This window comes from Melanostigma gelatinosum, assembly GCF_949748355.1.
Source record: "Melanostigma gelatinosum genome assembly, chromosome: 19".
Lineage (NCBI taxonomy): Eukaryota > Metazoa > Chordata > Actinopteri > Perciformes > Zoarcidae > Melanostigma > Melanostigma gelatinosum.
Window position 1 is genome coordinate 19,661,740 of NC_136652.1, and position 18,571 is coordinate 19,680,310.

Genomic DNA, 18,571 nt, shown 5'->3' on the forward strand with positions numbered 1-18,571 from the left:
ACGGTGACATGCGTCGACAAAGGCACCGATGACTTCAAGGCCCCGGAGTTCCTCCATTGAAATCGACTATCTGCTGAGCCAGGGGGTTGCTTTTTTATGTCCTGTATGACTTATGTTGCATTATTCATGTCCGCTCTCCATTTTAAGAGATATACCGAGTGCAAATCAGAGAAGCTGGTTCATAATCAAAAAAGTAATTTATCTGCATAATTAAGTGGCGGGCAAAGCACTGACTGGATGTGTGAAATGTACAGATTTTGTTAAGTCGCATAATTGCATATCTGCTGTGAAGATCAAGTGATTAGCAACGAAAATGAAGAGAGAAAAACAAGTCTCTGAGAACTTCTTCTCACTTAATAACTCCCTTCAGACGGAGTTAAAGTTCAGAGTATCAGCTTCTGGAGAAACTATCCGTCTCGGTGATTAACAGCTTCTCCAGAGCGACAGACGGGCTCTGCAACTTCACCTGTGACCCAAAACTCACTAACAGCAACACAGTACTTTGAAATCCATAACGCGCCGAGCAAACTAAATTCAGATTATAACATTGATAAAAGGAACTAAAAGCGGTTTGTTTGAATGAACTAGTTGTGTATTGGCGCTGGCTCACAGAAGACTCCTGGTCACAGCGTATACCTTCTGGATCTAGCTCTTCCTCTGCGTTCTCCGTTACTGCTCTCCCATGCTGGGGCGGGTGCTCCTGAGTTGGATTGCTCTCATTTTTGTCTTTGTGCTCTTCCTGTTCTGGTTCATTAGAGCGCTCCGTCACGCTCCGAGGACTCCTTTTCTCAGCCTCACTGCTCCTCTTGATGCTCTGCGAGTCGAGGCTGTCCATCGACTCGTTTCCGTTCACGCAGCCCGCTCGCGATACTAAGAGACCCTCCGTGTGCTGCGGCCGGACCTCTGCACATGAAGATTTGGACGTTTCAATCGGAGGCTTGAGGTGGGCCTGCTTGGCCTGGCCATCGCCGTCTGCCTCGGGCTCAGAACTGCCACCGAGGCAATGCAGCTGGGTGTGTTTCTCCGTGTTCTCGGGCGCCTCCTCCTTCGGCTCTTCTCGGGCCTCACTGGCATCTGGAGGTTCGGCAGGAGCTGCGACAGGGGGCTCGTTGGAGCTCTCCTCCTCTGTGGAGGGGCCGTGGGGATGGTGGCCATTGGGCTGGGGGCCCATTGTATCACAAGACGATTCCTCATCCTGCGTCAGACACGAGTCGCTGGGCCCGGCGGCCTCCGCCTCCGCCTCGGGTTCCCCCTCCTCCTCCTCTTCCTCCGTCTCCTTCCTGTAGCTCCTCTTCTTGCGGATGATGCCCCGCCCCCAGGACGGCCGCCGGCGAATCTTACGCTTTATATGATCTGTGAGGGAGAGAGAGAGAGGAACGCTATTAAATCAAACAAGCACAAACATTTGCAAAGTAACTAAAATGACCACCTTCTTAACAAGGCACACACGCCATGTCCAATGTCTATAATGTGAATTCCTGGATATTCGTGGTTCCAGGTTTGTTTTTCTGTTCTTTAAGTGTACTGAAGTAGCATGTGTCATACGACACGGTTATGCTACGCTTGAGGACTGCTTTCATTTAATAAATTCACTCAGCTGATGTTAGCGTCTTATTTCAGTCACATGCCAACGCACAGCAGGGTGCTCCGACCCATCGATCATTGTCGGCTGATTTTAGTTCTGAATAGTTTGACCGGAAGACTCTACAAAGGCAGAGTCTCAAGTGAAACAGCTGGACGGACACACACTTATAAGCACCAAGCCGGGCGGCGCTCACAGCAGCTCATCCCGTCTGAACAGCCCTTCGGCGGAATAGAGATCCACAGCGATACTTTAAACATCTGTCGGGTCTATTTTTTATTTCATTTTTTTTACTCGGGCCTAGCATCACTGCTGTTTGTGATTATCTTTTTTAAATTACGCTTTTATTGCAGATATTTGTCAGTCGTGTCTAAAGAGAGTGAGCGAGACGAACACACACACACACACACACACACACACAAATCCCTTGCTGCCGAGAAGTAGCATCAAATAGACCCGCGATCAGATCGGCCGATACTTCTTCCAGCGATGATCTGCCAAAATAAATCCTGATGGAAGCACTTTCAGTGGACAGGCAATCGTCTGCGTGCTTTATTAAACAGACCAGACCTAGGTTGTTGATGTTTAAATAAAGAAAATGGAATTCTGAACTTAAAATTGAAAGTCAAATAGCGTCGTGCAAATGGAGAATCGGGACAACACATCTTTCTAATGTAGTGGAACACTAAAGCATCCATTTCCTCATGTAGTATCTCAGCGCAGCTTCCAAAGTTGATTGTTGAATCGAGCCATTTGGCCTTTCCTCTGAGAGTAACAGGCAATGGGTGGCAAAGACTGCAAGAGAGAGGACGGCAGAGACAGCAGCACTGCTACATCATGGATGCTGGACACTAATGACAACAGATGGTGCTCGGGGTTTTAAGAGGAAGGGCATAACAAAAGCCCGCTCTCTGAGAGTGCAGTAAAAATGTCACAGCAAGCAAAGCAAGAACGCTAAATGCAGTGAAACTTCAAGGCATTTGCCTTCATTTACTCTTCTCCTCCAAGCAGACGCAGGGACACAGACTGTGGCATCAAAGTCAGAGAAAGAGCAGACACAGAAAATAGTATGAAAGAGCAAACGCACAGGTACCACCACGAGTCAGTCTCCAAAGGACACAGGCGTTTGAACCTGACAATGAGTGGCATCGCCATGACCTGCCTGCCAGTGAGCACACTAACCCCCAAAGAAACCCTTTGGGCCACCAGAAGGCCTTCACCGTTTTCAACCATCTGTTGAATCACTTAAAACGGCATCATTCAGAGCACCAGCAGGACTAAAAACAGTAATCCCTCCATAATACAAGCATCTCCAAAAGATCACAACGGACTCATTCAAATCCACGCCATCATTATTCTGTCGAGGGCCACTGGAACGAGTTAAAACTGTGAAAGTGAACTCTTATGCAGACTCAACAACATGTCCGCCTGCTTCTCAATGGACAGGAGGACGGCATTATGTTTCTCAATAGAGATCAGACTCAACAAGATAGATAGATACTTTATTCATCCCCAGGGGGACATTTGTAGATGCATATACTGCTACTATATGCTATGAGCACAGTGTTTGTTCTCCATTGTACATTCTACACACAGAAATGCAGAGAAACCCCGATACGTCTGCTTGATGTCTGTCAAATCTCCTCTCCACCCACAACGCCTTTAACCAGGGACATCTTTCCATTTCAAAGGTGTGGTTGTGTGCGTCAGAAAACTAAACCTTAAGTCAAGTATTTGTTCACAAAAGAAAGGGGACAGCAAGTCCTTACCAGTGACCATCTTAATGACCAGACACATTTCCTGTCAGCACGCCAGACAACCCAGAGGGGAACGGAGTGCACTCGGTGCCAACTAACAATTATTGTAACAAACAGCAATTTACATGTTTGTGAAGCGGCTCTGCTTGGGTACGGCGTCGTTATCACTATGGCTGGGACGATTCCTCGACTGAAACAAATGTCATCGGTTACAAAAATACTTTTGCATGAGGTGAAAGCATGCTTTCCCCCGCAGAACAAGCTGCAGCTAGAAACACTCGCCTGTGATCCTCTGAGGTGTGGATCTGAAAAGGAGACTCAACAATGCAGCGCTCTGTAAACTCTGCAAAATGGAAATTACTTCACACATCAGCACGACCGTTACGCACGAGAGTGAGAACATCCCGGAACACGTTGTCCACTAAAGCATGATCTCCATCAGGACCACCAACGTGTGGAGCGAGCTTTGGTGAGAAGTCGTCATTTAAAGACATTTTCTTAATGTTTTTCAATGTTGAAGATAATGTAAACCCCGATGCCGTTATGCTAACATAACGTTGGGTTGCAGCATGCATTATCCAACGTCGTCATCCCGCCGCTTTATATGTTCCGTTTACAGCCATGTATGAGAGCGAAAACAGCTTTAACAGACGTTACAGCGTGATTATCTTCACCGCATATTACTCCAGTCGTGATATCAATCCCGAGTCACAGCCATATTGTGTTTCAGGTCAAGTACTTCAGTGAAAGTGCTGATGCTGTGATATTCAGTGATTAAACTAATTGTGTGTCTCAGAAAAATACCAGAGCACAAATTCAACAGGATTGCTGACTAATCGGGCTCATCATCTTGTTACATTAGTTTGTTTTTAGCATAAGATGATTGAATCAATTATTTAAATATTAATCAAACAAGTGTTATTTGTTTTGGGTAAAGTAATCATATTAATTGCACATTTTCTAATTAGTCTTTAGAATAATTGATTTAATGGATGGATCAAAACAAATATTCGTTAACAGTATTTCCTGAATGTCTCTGCACGCTCATCTTCCACCACACAGCGTTCAAGTGTTCCAGCGACGTACACCCTCACACTGGGGAGCAGGGGAAACCTTTCAGAAACAGAGCTACCAGCATTCTCCGTGCACACGACAATACCCACGAAGAAGAAAGAAACGGACGACCGGTCTCCTCCGCTCTGCTGTGACGAGAGCAAGAACAAAGACGGAGACAACCGGCCAGTAAACAATGATAATGAAGCACAGTGGCTCATTTTCTGCTGACTCCTCGTTTCCCTTTTAAACTCTCTCTGGATACGCACTTGTCCATCTATGCACAAACGCACCAAAGCAAACAATCCACAGGCCAGTGAAGGAGGTCTAGACGGGGTCAGCGATCACCATCGAAGCTATGAAGGGTGCTCCTGCGGGAGGAAAAGACGAAGCCGACTCGTCATGGTCGGCTCTTCAATAATGCATGAAACGGCATGAACAGTAACCACAGAGGGGAGATGTGCTGACGGGGGAGAGAGGGAGGGAGGACCAGAGCACTTTGTGATAATTAAAAGTGCAGAAAACATGCAGGATTCAAGAAGCGGTGGAGATTTATAGCGGACATCACGCGTACTTTCAGAATAGTGTCCGTTTTATGCCGTAAATAAGCTACCGTTAGCAGATAGTTTGTTTAGCTTAGCACAAACACACTGTACACTTAACTGAGATGTAATCATCTCATTGAGACCCGCTCCCATATCTACTGGCAAACACACTGTCCGTGAATCTGATCTCAGGCCAGACTCCAGTTCCTCACGTTTCAAAATGAGCATTTGGCCGAGGCGGCAAAGCTGCAGTTGTGGACCGTGAACTTTAGGACCCAAACATATAACCCATTGTAAAAAATAATTCATAAAGCCTAAACATTTTAGTGCACAGCTGGAGCTGTGAATGACGATCCTAACGAACGTTCCAGATACGGTTTATCACCCTCAATGATGTGAGCAATGCAAGTGCTCCAATCATGACACATGCAGTAATTAGGTTCCATCAACGGGCGAGCACTTCCACCAAGAACGCGATCACATTCTGTTCAAAATGCAACGTGACGGCAAACTCTACCCCGTCTGACTGAATGATCTCATTGGTATTCAAGCTCATAAAACCCACCTGAGAAGTTCAGACGGCGTTATGAGCTCAGTTATTTAAACAGACCACCGATGGGGGGGGGGGCCTTGGTGGGCGAATGGTTACAGCGTTACCGCAAATATCATCTTTATACAACATGAAACTACTTTGTTTTTAAACCAGTTTCACAAAAAAAATGTATCTGACTTCCAAATAAAACAAGTAATTCATGGAGATGCAGCAACATTCTTCAGTGGCACTGGTCTGGAGTTGGCTAGTCTGCCCGAACCTGGACAGACACTCTGTTGTTGACTCGCCCGCCCGCCCGCCTGGAGGAACATGCAGGTATACTGCACACTGCACAGAAGCAATTACCGTTGCATCAAGCTCAGAGATGTACAGCATGCAAAACGCTGATCTCAAACTAATTTAAATTTAGAGAATTGAAGAGCTGCTGATACGAGGGGCTCCGTGCACACGTACAGTATATCTAAGAACGCGTGCACGGTCACAGGACGACCTGGCCGGCACTCCAGCTCCTTCTGCCATCCCGGGTCATTGGAATCGACTGGAGCTGGGGCCTCAATCTTGTAACATTAATGAAGTATCGATCCGCCGCGCTCTCATCACCTGCGACTGATGGGGAGGAGCTGAGGGTGAGGAGTCGTCGCCATCTTAAAACAAACACACTCACTCGGCCTTTTTATGGTTTTTACACGCCGACCGACCGGGATGCTTTTCATGTATCGAGTCAGAATCAGATTTATTCTCCCCGGGCGCCCACTGCTCCCTATATACAGGGATGGGTCAAACGCAGAGACAAATTTCCCCCTTAAAGGGATTAAGATAGTATAAATTCTATTCTATTCATATAGTGTGCAGGACAAAAGTACTATTGTCCCATTTTGTCCAACGACAAACAACTGCTTTCTCCACCTCTCAATTAGATAAAGTTATAAATCATTGCATACACGACTGCATGTGTTTATGATAAGATTAATATGCTAACGGTAAATAAAGTTTGATAAACTATCGTCTCATATCCACTAGCAGCACTGACAAAGAGAACCAGCTGTCATAACCAACATGTTGACCAGTAACAGAGTAACAAGCAGGTGACGTGCATTATTTGGGACGAGGATGACATCACTATCTGAGAGTCCGCCTGCGCTCATCAGCATCATCAGATACAGACGGGCCCAGAAGTGCCGTTCATCATGAAGTGAACGCATCTGCTTCACACACTGCGTTGAGTTGATATGGTGTAATAAGAAAAGAGGACGGTGACAGAATGTAAATTCAGACACTGCTTTGGTTTCCTGCTCGAAGCATAAATCAATCAGAGATTATTCCTGAAAACTATATTTTTACAACTCTGTCCTTCTCAGGGGATTCCAGCCATTTGTTTTTCTTCTTCTCTCTGAATCATTCCGCTGAGCTGGAATTAACACAGCACAGAAGCTGTGTATCCCCTCCCGTGACTGACCAACTAATTCCAATTGAATGCTTCCGAATCACTTAAACTAAATGAAGAATAATTTAAATTTTGTCTTTGGAAATATGCATGTAAAGAAATGAAAGCTCAATAACTACTGTAGATTAAAACTACAGGTGAACAGAAGTCCCCCTCAAACCATTGATGTGTCACATCAATAATTTACACACACACACACACACACACACACACACAGTTGGACTCAGTGGCGTGCAGCTCTCCTCCAGCTGTGTCTGCCACTGCTGTAGCACGTGACGGAATGAATACAACAAACACTGTAAAGCTTCGTCAAACATTCAAACCCAGAAAGCAGCGGCACAGAGGCAGCCTCAGCGAGCTGTCAGTCACAGCCCTCTCCTCTGCTGGGGGAGGTGAACGTCCCTCCACACTCAAACACCCGACTGAAAAACAACCATATTTGCTTTCAGAGTTTTTAATTATACAGTAAGAAAATATGCTTACGCACGGGTGGAACGCAACACTGAAGACAACATGGAGAACACTGTAGGAGACTGAGAAAGGCAGAAAAGGGGATCGTGGTGACACGGGGCCCCTGGGTCATGAAGGGAAGACAGCCGTTTGTCACCTAATGTGACACTTCACACTGACACTTAATGAAACGTCCAGATCAATAAAGGATCCCATCCTTGCTTCCTGAAATGAAAGAGATCACTCAGTTCCCTCAACTGCTGTTTAGCGCCCTTCCCATTTCCCTCTCCCCCCCCCCGCCTCCCTCCCGCCCTCCCTCCCCTCTCATAAAGGCCCAGACAGCCACACCGCCCTGCTGGTTTCAAGGAATAGTTCCACATTTCGGGGAAACAAACATATTTGCTTTCTTGCTAGAAATCAGATCAGAAGATGAACAGCACCCTCGAGTCTGTAGACTAAATACGAAGCCAAAAAAAGGTTAGCTTAGCTTAGCATACAGAAACAGGGGAAATGGCTAGCGTGGCCCTTTTTCACGTCAACAACAATCCTCCTGTCAGCACCGCTGAAGCTCAAACCAAAAGTTGTGATTTGTACGGCCCGTGACTCTCTGGGGTCTCCACAGTAATAAAACCACGAGAAACTTCCCACTCCACCAAACAAGACGGATTCTATTAAGCCATAATTGTACAAAACAACTATCTGCTGTGTCAGCGCGTTTGCACCTTTAGCTGCGAGCTGCCTGTTGAGAGCCGTTGAGAGGCCATCGAAACGCTCCCAATCTCGTATCACGCTCCTTTAAAAGCCTAAACAGAAAGCCATTACCGTTAATGGACAGATGAACCCCACAATTTGCACATTTCATAACTGCCACCCTGCTTTTCAAAGTGCCACGGACACATTTATTTAAAAGCAGATAAATTGCTGCATGCAGATAAGTTCACTAATATAGCTTTTAACTAATAATTGAGTATTTTTCAGTATGGGCATTTCACAGACCTCTATGAGTTGTCAGACTACTCTCAGGTGAAAAAGAGGAAATAGAGTGGGAAGGTGGAGGAATGGAAGACAGAGCATCCATCTTTGTCCCTCTCCTCTCTGCTGCTCAGTAAATGGCCCTCTCCTCAGAACACGGATACGCACTAATGCACCGGCAGCTCCATGTTCTGTTGAAGATGTCAGCCCTACATGCACACTTACATACAGAGCAGGGTCTCAAGGCCTTCTGGGGGAAAGGTCTGTCGCCCACAGCAGAAACATGCATACAGACGAGCTGTACGGCGGGAGTGACAAGGTGAAGAGATCTGCTCTGGTTGGCTCATTTGACTGACGTCCTAGTTATCGCACCCTTTGAGGAGGAGAGCATACACCTGGTCTGCATCAACATCAGGACAGAAGAAACTCGACACATCTGGAGACTAAAAACTCACCAGTTCAGACTGCACTTTGGCCCATAATCTATCATCTCTTAATGTAGCACTTGAAGCAGCTCGGCATCTTTAAAGCAGCTGATGTTCTTGGATGATTCTTGTAGAGGTCGATCAATTAATTGGCGACAATATGACCTCTTAAAAATCTATCGTATAACGTTGCAGTCCCAGTGAACAGCTGACGAGTCGTTACTGACCCATTGTCAGTGTATTCCGCCACGTAAAAGTTCTCTCTCGAATATAACAACACTCTTGGATCGTGATAGCCATCGGCCAACTAATCGGCTATCGCTTTTTCCTGATTAAGTTATCGTTATTATATCGGCCACTATCGGCCGACCTCTAGATTCTTGAAAATTTTGGGGATGAATGTCCTTAAAATAAGTCGCCTGGATAAACTGCTACTGCTATGTTGGCTCTCACTCGGCTGAGAGTCTGACAAAAGCACCAATCTGTGAAGGATAGCCGCTGTACTTTGCCAGAACACTTGATTAGATTAGATACCCTGTGAGTCTGTGGAGGGACTCGGGTCGTCACAGCTGTATAATAGGACTCGGCAGAAAGGAACATTAAATTAAACACTTTTTACACGGGGAGTCTTCGCTCTACATCGACACCTTACTGGAGGAGCTGTATAATTCATTGAATTTTCAATATGGTGGCAAATGAAGTCAAAATGAGGTCTCTTTCAGCTACATGCATGAGGTCATGATGTCTTAACAAGTTATTTGGAAGGACAGTGAGCGATTATTTGCTCAAACAAAACACTTTTCATGCCCTACGTTTGAAAAGGTCTGTGCCTGGTGATCATCTGCTCCTCAGGAGTAATGTTCTTCTATTCCTAACATACACAACTCATAGACCTTTGCAACCGCCACATGTTAGAAGTCATATTCAACAGTTGAGACAGAGGGCTCCTGCTGTCAGACGGCATTAAGGAACAACGCTGTGATTACAGATCACTGCTGCACACTCACAGTAAGAGTTTCTGCACACAAGTAAAGTTTGCTCTTCTGACGTGTTCTTCTTCAACAGATAATATATCCCTCATTATCCGATCAAAATGAAAAATCATTCATGTAACGGCTTGTAGTGCCTTGCTCTCCTGGGGAGTGGAACTGGATATAGGTTTGATTGTATGCAGGTCCAGACAGTCTAGACTCAGACTAATCCTAGCTCAAACTGCCCCATGGTGGAGCTGAGATGTTGATTGCTTTGGCTGAGCCAACAACTTGGCCTGCAGGCAGCGTTCAAAATAAAACCCTGCACAGTATTTATTCTCAATAAAAATGCTCGTATGGAGAATCTAAGTTGTCTGGCAGGAATGAAGTGTGTTGGAGAGGTGCTGTGCTAGTTTGCCAGCTGAGTTCTTGCATCGTCGTTGTGAATCGTCTTCAGAGACTGAGATGCTGGTTCTTAAACTGCCGTTTGGGCTGCGGGTGCTTCCAATATTTTCCTAAACCGCAGGAAGATGAACACCGTTTCTTTCTCGGGACTAAATGACATGTTTTGATTTTTACAATTCAGATTTCTCGTTCACTAAAAACATTTGTATTACACTATTCAACAGCTGTTCACAATGTTACTGATACAAAGGATAAGGCGATGTACAGAGGTGATTCTGATTAACATGAATAGAGAAGTGCTTCTCTATAATAACCTCCCTATGTATGGATCTGAAGTCGGTGGTTCTGAGGCGAGGGAAGTTCACATATCTTCCCACACACATCTCACAATTACATTTCAAAACTTTCATAACTTCAAACCAATTTTCCACGACTGTAATAAAGATCGGAGCATTCGCAAATAACATCGTTCCCAATACGCAAACCCTAAATTGAATTAAGAACTCCAAAGTGCGTTGAATAAAAGCAAAAGTTTGGACCACAATATCCTGCATTCACTGAGGAATAGAGTTGGACATTAACTGCCCGGAAAGCTTATAATGTGAGACAATCGAATACGAGAGCGCGGTAATAAATCTTGGTTTTCGTTTGATTGATCCGAGAGTAAAACTTTACGGACAGTCACTGAAAAGGTGAGAGACGGAGAGAGAGCGAGAGAGTGAGAGAGAGAGAGAGAGACATTCACAGCCACTTGTCCGTGAGCCAGACCCTAAAATGGCGTGATGGAACCACAACAACAAATATCCCAGAACCATTAAAAGCTCTTCCTGAAATGTGTCACGTTAATGCTGCATGAACACACCATCAGTACCCAGTGGCATGCTTCAGATAAGACGGTGTGATAGACGACAATACACAGTTCACGGGTCTCACCTGACGCGTTGCAGAACCTCCCTCGACCCTTCGTGACTCGTCAGAATGACGGGTTCGCCGGGTTTTGTCGAGAGCGATTGCTGCATCTCATTTCTGTGTTTAATGGAGATGTGGTGATCAGACTGGATGAGTGCGATTCTTAAGAGTAATTTGATGTAATTAAAAACCCAGTCGGCGCACACTTCTATTCTTGTGGTGGTCTAATGTGACTCGTGACGCTTAATGTGGCCATCCATTTCCCAGAGATGCGAGCACGGATGGCTGGGTTTGTGTTTGAGAATGTTAATCTCCACAGCGGGACGTGTAGACGTGCGCTGATCTTATTCTGGGGAAGACAATATATCACAACTGATAACCACCAAAACCAGAACTCGTCAAAGGTAGAAGTACACAAAACATACAAAAAACAACACGACAAATGAGAATAGTGGTTACCGTGATGTCCCCTGTGACAGGGTAATATATGTTAAATCAGACAACCAGTAACCGAGTCTTCAAACATCACGCCGTATCAATGCAAACCCTTGAACACAAGGCAGCCGTCGTTATAGAAAGGTGCATCGTAATTAGTGGTGTCACGGATCACGGATCGATCCGTGAGCCGTTCGGATCGATCAGCCCTCACGGTTCGGCTCACTTGTGAACCGCGGATCAATCGAGTATTTTTTTTCTTTACAGCGTAATCATCATAGTGTGTAATAAAGTTAGACTGCTGCTGTTCCTTTTCAAGTAACAAGTCCCCGAATATCAATGCAGAGTGTCAGTGAACAGATATAAAGCAGTCGTGTGTTCACGTGAACGGAGCAGCTTAGAAGCATTGAACGGTGAAGTCATGGCGGTGAACATTTTGTCTTCCCTGTAACGTATAATAACGGATGAGGGTGGTGGACGAAACCATTATTTAAAGAGAAAGACACACGACAACGGCAAAACATCGGCATGTCCACACATATGAAGAGCCACCATCCCGTCTGTCAGCGACGGGGACACTCCGATGTAGAAAACAAAGGATTTCTAAATCTGGTTAAAATGCTTGAGCCACGCTACGAAATCCACTCACGCACCCACTTCAGTGTGAAGCTGTTCCAGACCTCTATGAGAAGGAAAAGACTGCAGAGACTGCTTTCACCACGGCGGAGTGATTCTTAGTCCGGTGCTGTAGACACGCCCCCTCTGTGAGCATCACACACACACACCTGGTTCAGGTGCTGTAGACACGCCCCCTCTGTGAGAGTCACACACACACACACCTGGTTCAGGTGCTGACAGAAGCATCAGAGTGAAGCTAGACAGGCCCAATAATATTCCAGTCACCACAGAAAGGTCGACCCTCTCCCCAGACAATGGAGATATTCTCATCTTTTTGAAAATAATGTCACAGTAATGTAACATTATTGTGTATTTGAATGGCATAACCTGACAGGAAGTAAACACAGACCCAAGTTGTTGCTGAGCAGTTCAGTTCAGTGTAAACAGTGGAAGCTAGCTCACTGGCTGTTTCTTTCTTTCAATATTAATGAAAGGACGAGGATATCAGAATTGAGTATTCTTGAATGTTTTATTTTTATTTATTTATTTCGTTTTGTTTCAAATTGGACATCTTCAATATTTTTGTTTTCATGTAAGACTATAGCCCAAAGTTCTTTGCTTTAAGTGTTCTTGAAGTTCTTTAATAAATGGAAAGCAAAGTTATATTTGTCTCCTCCCCTTTTCTTTGTGGATCCGAAAAATGATCCGAACCGTGATCCGAACCGTGAGGTTTGTGATCCGTGACACGCCTAATCCTAATGAGAAACAGACACCAGCTCGCTTTCCATCAAGCTGGGTTTGAGAAGTGTATAAAGTCCAAATGACCATTTGAATCCAACACACAAATCCATACGTTGTTCCAACGAATCCAATGAATCATGTTTGTGCAATTGTTCCAGTCAATTACAAGTTATCAGAATCAAGCAGAGTGAGGGAACACGCCCCATTAAGCTGCTCGGTGTCACTAGCTTCTGATGTTTACTGAAATTGACTAATCGACTGCGCTATGGTAAAAACAACGAGAGCGAAAGCCCAGGAGACCTGGGCCAGGAGAAGGCAGGACAGCCGATCCTTTGTGCAAACGTAAAGCCGTCTAACCGGCAGACATTGACAGGACAGATACTCCTGCAAAGAACCATCTCAAAACAATGAATGTGTCATTTGAGGTCCGGCCATCCGATTTATCAGACAATCAACAGACATGTAGACGCAGCATGAATGCTTCCAAAGCTCTCCTCACTCATTAGCACAGCTTGCAGCGATCGGGCCTGCACGGAGGCCATCAATCAATCGTTGAAACTCTCCGGGCTCATTGCTTTCAGGCACAAGTGTACGCTGTTTACCATAATATACATATGGATATCTGCGTTGCATAGTAATAAGACGGCAGATGTTAAAATCGCCGCCCAACTTTTGTCAATTGTGCGCACTTATCACGCAGCAGCAACTACACGGAGGAGAAGACCTGCAGACACAGAATGAATCTTCAGAGACACTAACTCAGCTCATCTGCACCCTGAAAACAATAAATGGCAGCAAGAAGCATCGTGGATGATGTTACATTCATTTCACGCTTGGTGCCACAATGATCCAGGAGGCATCTGTGCCCACAAAATGGCAGCTTAAGCTCAGCGCTCATTCGCTCAGGGCTTCGCATGCTTCGCGAGCGCCACTGGGTGTCGGAGTGTGCAATTCTAGATTAGTTTTCTTCCGGTAGCAAAGAGGTCCTGTTGGGGAGAATCGGTGTCCGGTTCTAATAACTACTTATAACATCGCCGTAGACGCTTCGTTTTCTGCTGTTGACCAACGAGATGCCATTCATCACATGTAGTCTGTACCAGACGGGCATTATTCAATGTATTATGTATTATTACTGAAATGTGCCATATATGATGACTGATAGAGCATAGTAAAATAAGAAGGAACTTGTTTACATCAGCCTGCATGCAAAAGACATTTGCGTCAAAGTTAACCTCCCTTCAGCGAGTGCAGTAGGTCCAATGTCCTTGTGAACACAAGAGGCAAACGGATGAGAAAATCTAATTTATTGAATCCTCTTCAACAGTGCTTTGTGTTTTCAGAAAATTCTTATTAATCTATTTCCTCGTGCGCTGTGACCATCACGGCCCGTCACAGGCTGTGTGCCAGTTTGTCCCTTTTGTCCTGGGCAAGAATCCAGGCCATCATTTTAAAGCAGTAACTACTTCAACCTGCGGTAAAAGGAAGCGGGAGTGAGTGGTCCTCATGACTTTAAATATCCCATCAAGGTCTTGTGATGGATTGACGTCGGCGCTGCGGACAGGAGCCGTCATGTTTACCGTGATGTGAGACGCAAGGCAGGGGAGTAGCGTCACACAGCAGTGGTCCGTCCACACGAACACGGCCCGGTGGCGGTTGCCTTGGGCATGATATCGAGCGACGCGGAGGACGCACTGTGCAGCCTCGGCATGGTTTCTGTTTCTTCCACACACGGTTCATCGGTTGGATAAGGAAACACTTGTCAACTCGGTGAATTGTAACAAAAAAAACAATCCGAGGAAGGTTAACAAAGTGGGAAAAGTAGCACGCCACTTCAGTGTGACTATGACATTTAAGAAAAGCAGGAGAATAATCACACCGATATTTAGTTCAGCAATCAATAGGATATGGCTTCCGCCAAAAGGCGGATTTAGCTCGTGAAAAACAGCCCATGATTGAATGAAAAAAAACTGGGTCTTGATAATTAATGAAAGGAAGGCACTCCATGTGAACCAGATCCGTGTGGCAGTGCACTACGAATGAACCCGGGGTTGCGGGCCAGCTAATGGGCTTTCAGCTTCTCCGAGGAGGGAGTGACGGGGGGGGGGGTTGAGAGACGGGCTGTGAGAAAAGGACGAGCAGAGAAACCATGACAGCGCGGTCCACACAGGCTAATGGAAACCATATCCTTCTTGCTGTTTTCTTGTGCATTAACAGCGGAGAGGCTTCCCCATCTTCCCCCCCCCCCCCCCCCCGCCCCGCTATCCAATATCTCAAACTCAACAACCAGGCTTAGCCACGGCCACTGCTTTTAACACCTGATTCAGGAATATCCTTCGAAAAAAAGGCTTTTCGCATAACTTCCGCCACGGTTCACAATAGCGCATCTCAACCCTGCCACCACGCCATATAATCTGGATGTCACAGGCAATTCTCAGCTCTAGGCAAGCGGAGGGAGAGAGGTGGCCCAGATAAAAGCCCTTTAGAACAGCAGATCCCAAAACGGCTCCGGAGAGGCTTCGCCCTGCAGGTAACGATCTAGGATAGCTTCCACTTTCACGTGTCCTGACCCTCCGCAGAGGAGGGGAAAGCCCACCACCCCGAAATGACCCGGCTGCAGCGTGGTGTAATTCCAGTCACAGTTTCTGTTTCCCAGCATCTCTCCCTGCAGATGCACGGCGCCAGTATTATTATTATGACGCTGTGTCACAATCTCCAGACATAACTGACTCTGTGATCAATTAGCCTAATAGCTGCCTCGCTGAGGTGCTCCAGGTGAGAACTGGCTGCCGATGTCACAAATGAATCACCTCAGCCAGTTAGCCTAATTAACGAAGCCTCTGGTGGAGGCTGATAACGACTCTCCCCAGAGCTTCCAAATTGGTGGTCCGCATCCGTGACATTTGGCTTTGCAGATAAAATGTCACAAATATGACTCGTGACGCTTAATGTGGCCAGTCACAAATATCAATTAGCTGATTAACATTAGCATGTGCTCTTCTTTTACTTTGCCTTTATGCGTTGCACGTCGCTACGGCTGTGTGAATGAAAGTGATTCGTTACATTACATTAGTTTGATGTGCAATAAAGCAATCAGTACAGTAAATACATGTTAGCAGTAGCCCATGTGCACAATGTAATAATGATAAAATAATACGGACCATCTCGTGGTCATGAATTGTATGTTGTTGAGCTCTATGGGAGTTCAGGCTGTAGTTATTGACTGTGTGCTTACGTCTTGCACTGGAGAAGACTGAAGTGTGTATAATATTGACCAAAAGAAGCCACCGGCTCAAGTCCGATGTTAGAGTCTTCCATCAAGGCTCCATTAGTTTAACCTGCATTGAATTATTGATGGGAGGAAAATTAAACAATTTAATATTACCTCCCTACGATATACTGAAACTGTTTTTTCCCCTGGCTTAGCAGAGCAAGATAAACTGCAGTGATCTCAACACTTCAACTTTCCAACAGTCTTACAGTATTAATGGCGGCCAACAGAGGCTCTTATCTCTCGTGAGGGGACCGTCTCCCTGGGAGAAGGGATGGTTTACCCACACAGCAGGGGTTCCAGAGGGGGGACGCTCTCGTGAGGGACAAGCACCACCTTGTGTCGTACACTTGAACTACACAGACAGACAAAGTTTGCACAGACAAAGAAGAGTTTGGTGGATCTTATGTCAGCTGTATGCACACGTTACTATCCTACCTCCACACTCCTGTACCTCTCGTTTGTATACGCCTCTTTTAGCCCACATCAGTCCCGTTATTTTGGCCAGGTGGAAGCTGTTCTTCAGATTACACGCTTATCTCCGATTTGTTCAGGTAACAGCCTCATTAGTCTGCCCCCCTGCCCATACCTGGCCCTCCCTTCGCCCTTAGGCACCTGCCGTTTACCACAGGTGGGCATGTAATTGCTCTGTGGCGTGGTCATGTTCTGAGTAGTTACCAGAGAGCAGCCTCGCTAATGAGGTTCCTCGCTGTGATGCTTCTCCAATGCCGAGAAATATATGCCTATGCGTGTGTGTGCGTGTGTGTGTGTGTGTGTGAGCAGGCAGGTGTGAGGCGCCACATACATCTGGTATACGGTTGTAATACAACACAGCTGCTTGCTGCTACATCAAAGACAGAAACTAGGCGAGTAACCGACAGCAAACGTTTGTGTGTGTGAGTCAAAAAGAAAGGTAAAAAGGTACTCTGGTATTTCTGCATTTGTTTAAATAAAACCTATGCAGACACGATCAGTTTGTCCACAAAAGATGTAAAGTTCAGTGGTAGTAGTCATTTTTCCGTTTCACAAGCAAATGCGTGGCACTGCTGTCATTTAACTTGTCCTATAAGGTGGGGGGTTACCTATGCATCACCCTTCATCACCCTGTTCCGGTTGTGTAGCCATGAAGTTGTGGATCAGGTGCGGATACTCACTCGTGGTGCACTTTTTGTCGGTGGCCTCGCCCTGAGTGCTGCTCTTGGCCTGCTCCTCTCCTGCAGCGTGGGGCTTCCTGGTCTCCTCGGAGCCCATCGTCTCCGTCAGCTGAGCCGGCGTCTGGAGGTCTGCGGTGCCCACAGAGGATCGGTTACCGTCAACAGACAACAATCTTTGCGTGTGCATGTGCAATTGTGTGTGTGTGTGTGTGCGCGTAAAAGAAAAAAACACACTTCAGAAACTTACTGCTGGCAAGTTAGAGTGCTTGTGTGTACGTGGATGTGTGTACAAACACCGGAAAAAGACGAGCACGAACCAATCAGAGCGAATATTACCACAGAAACTACAACGACATCCTTTTGCAACGCCGAGATGTCGGGAATGAAAAGCAGTGGTGTGGCGAGACACACGCAAGCCCCTGAAATTGAGACATTTCAACTCTTGACATCCAGCGGTATTTAAGTTGTTGCCCAAAAAAAAAAATTTAAAAAAATCACAGCTCCTTTCATCTCGTCACGGGGGAGAAAATCCCCCACGATGCACTGCTGCAAACGGACAGCATCCAGTGCTGGGCTAATTGATAGCTTTATAGAAGATTAAATATTGTGCGTGTTGCTGTATTCCTCCTCTCAGGCCATGTTCATATACCATCAACATTATATTTAAATTGTTCATTTTGAAGATTTGTACCAAGTCGCTGGTTATTATTCTAATAATAAACATTTTATTTGGTACATTTTGTTTCAGAAAGTTAGGATAGCAATGTTTAAATCAAGCCTCGTGTTGCCTTACACCTAAAAGAATGATCCCAGTCGCTTCCACACAGTGAGGCACACAGCTTATCACTTCAACACTGCTGTGGGATCGGTACTCGGTGCCGGCCGATACCCAAAGCCCAAGTATCGCTGCTGGTACCGGGACTGAAGAAGTCACATCGGTGCATCCCTATCTCAGGCATTTGCCTTCTGCTCCTGCAATATTTATTCAGCATCCTGTGCTTTTAGTTGGTAAAAGAGGAAATCAAAAGCAACACGGTGACGGCTGAAGATTGCTTCCTCTTTGATAAGCTTCCGGTTGGACATGGAAGAACCGGGCATCTGTGGTTTACATCAGAGGGTTGGGCTGTACACAATGCTTTAGACTATGTGGTTACAGATAAACAGGTCTTCCTGTGCAGTTCCCTGAACACTCTGGGGCTGCATGGATTACAATATATGGGGGGTGAAATAAGCATGTTGTGCAGAGAGAGAGACATGTTTTCATAGACAATCAATAAAATATATACATG

General features: G+C 45.8%; 1 protein-coding gene across 1 annotated transcript in view; it reads right to left on the reverse strand.

The window, feature by feature from the left end:
* The window catches only part of atad2b (ATPase family AAA domain containing 2B), a gene marked incomplete at its 5' end in the record, with an annotated part of 58,049 nt that overhangs the window by 17,595 nt on the left and 21,883 nt on the right, over positions 1 to 18,571 (reverse strand). The window contains 2 exons of the mRNA XM_079290762.1: positions 637 to 1,353; positions 17,283 to 17,411. Of these exons, the coding sequence (XP_079146888.1) occupies positions 637 to 1,353; positions 17,283 to 17,411 (846 nt within the window). The remainder of the gene's footprint in view (positions 1 to 636; positions 1,354 to 17,282; positions 17,412 to 18,571) is intronic.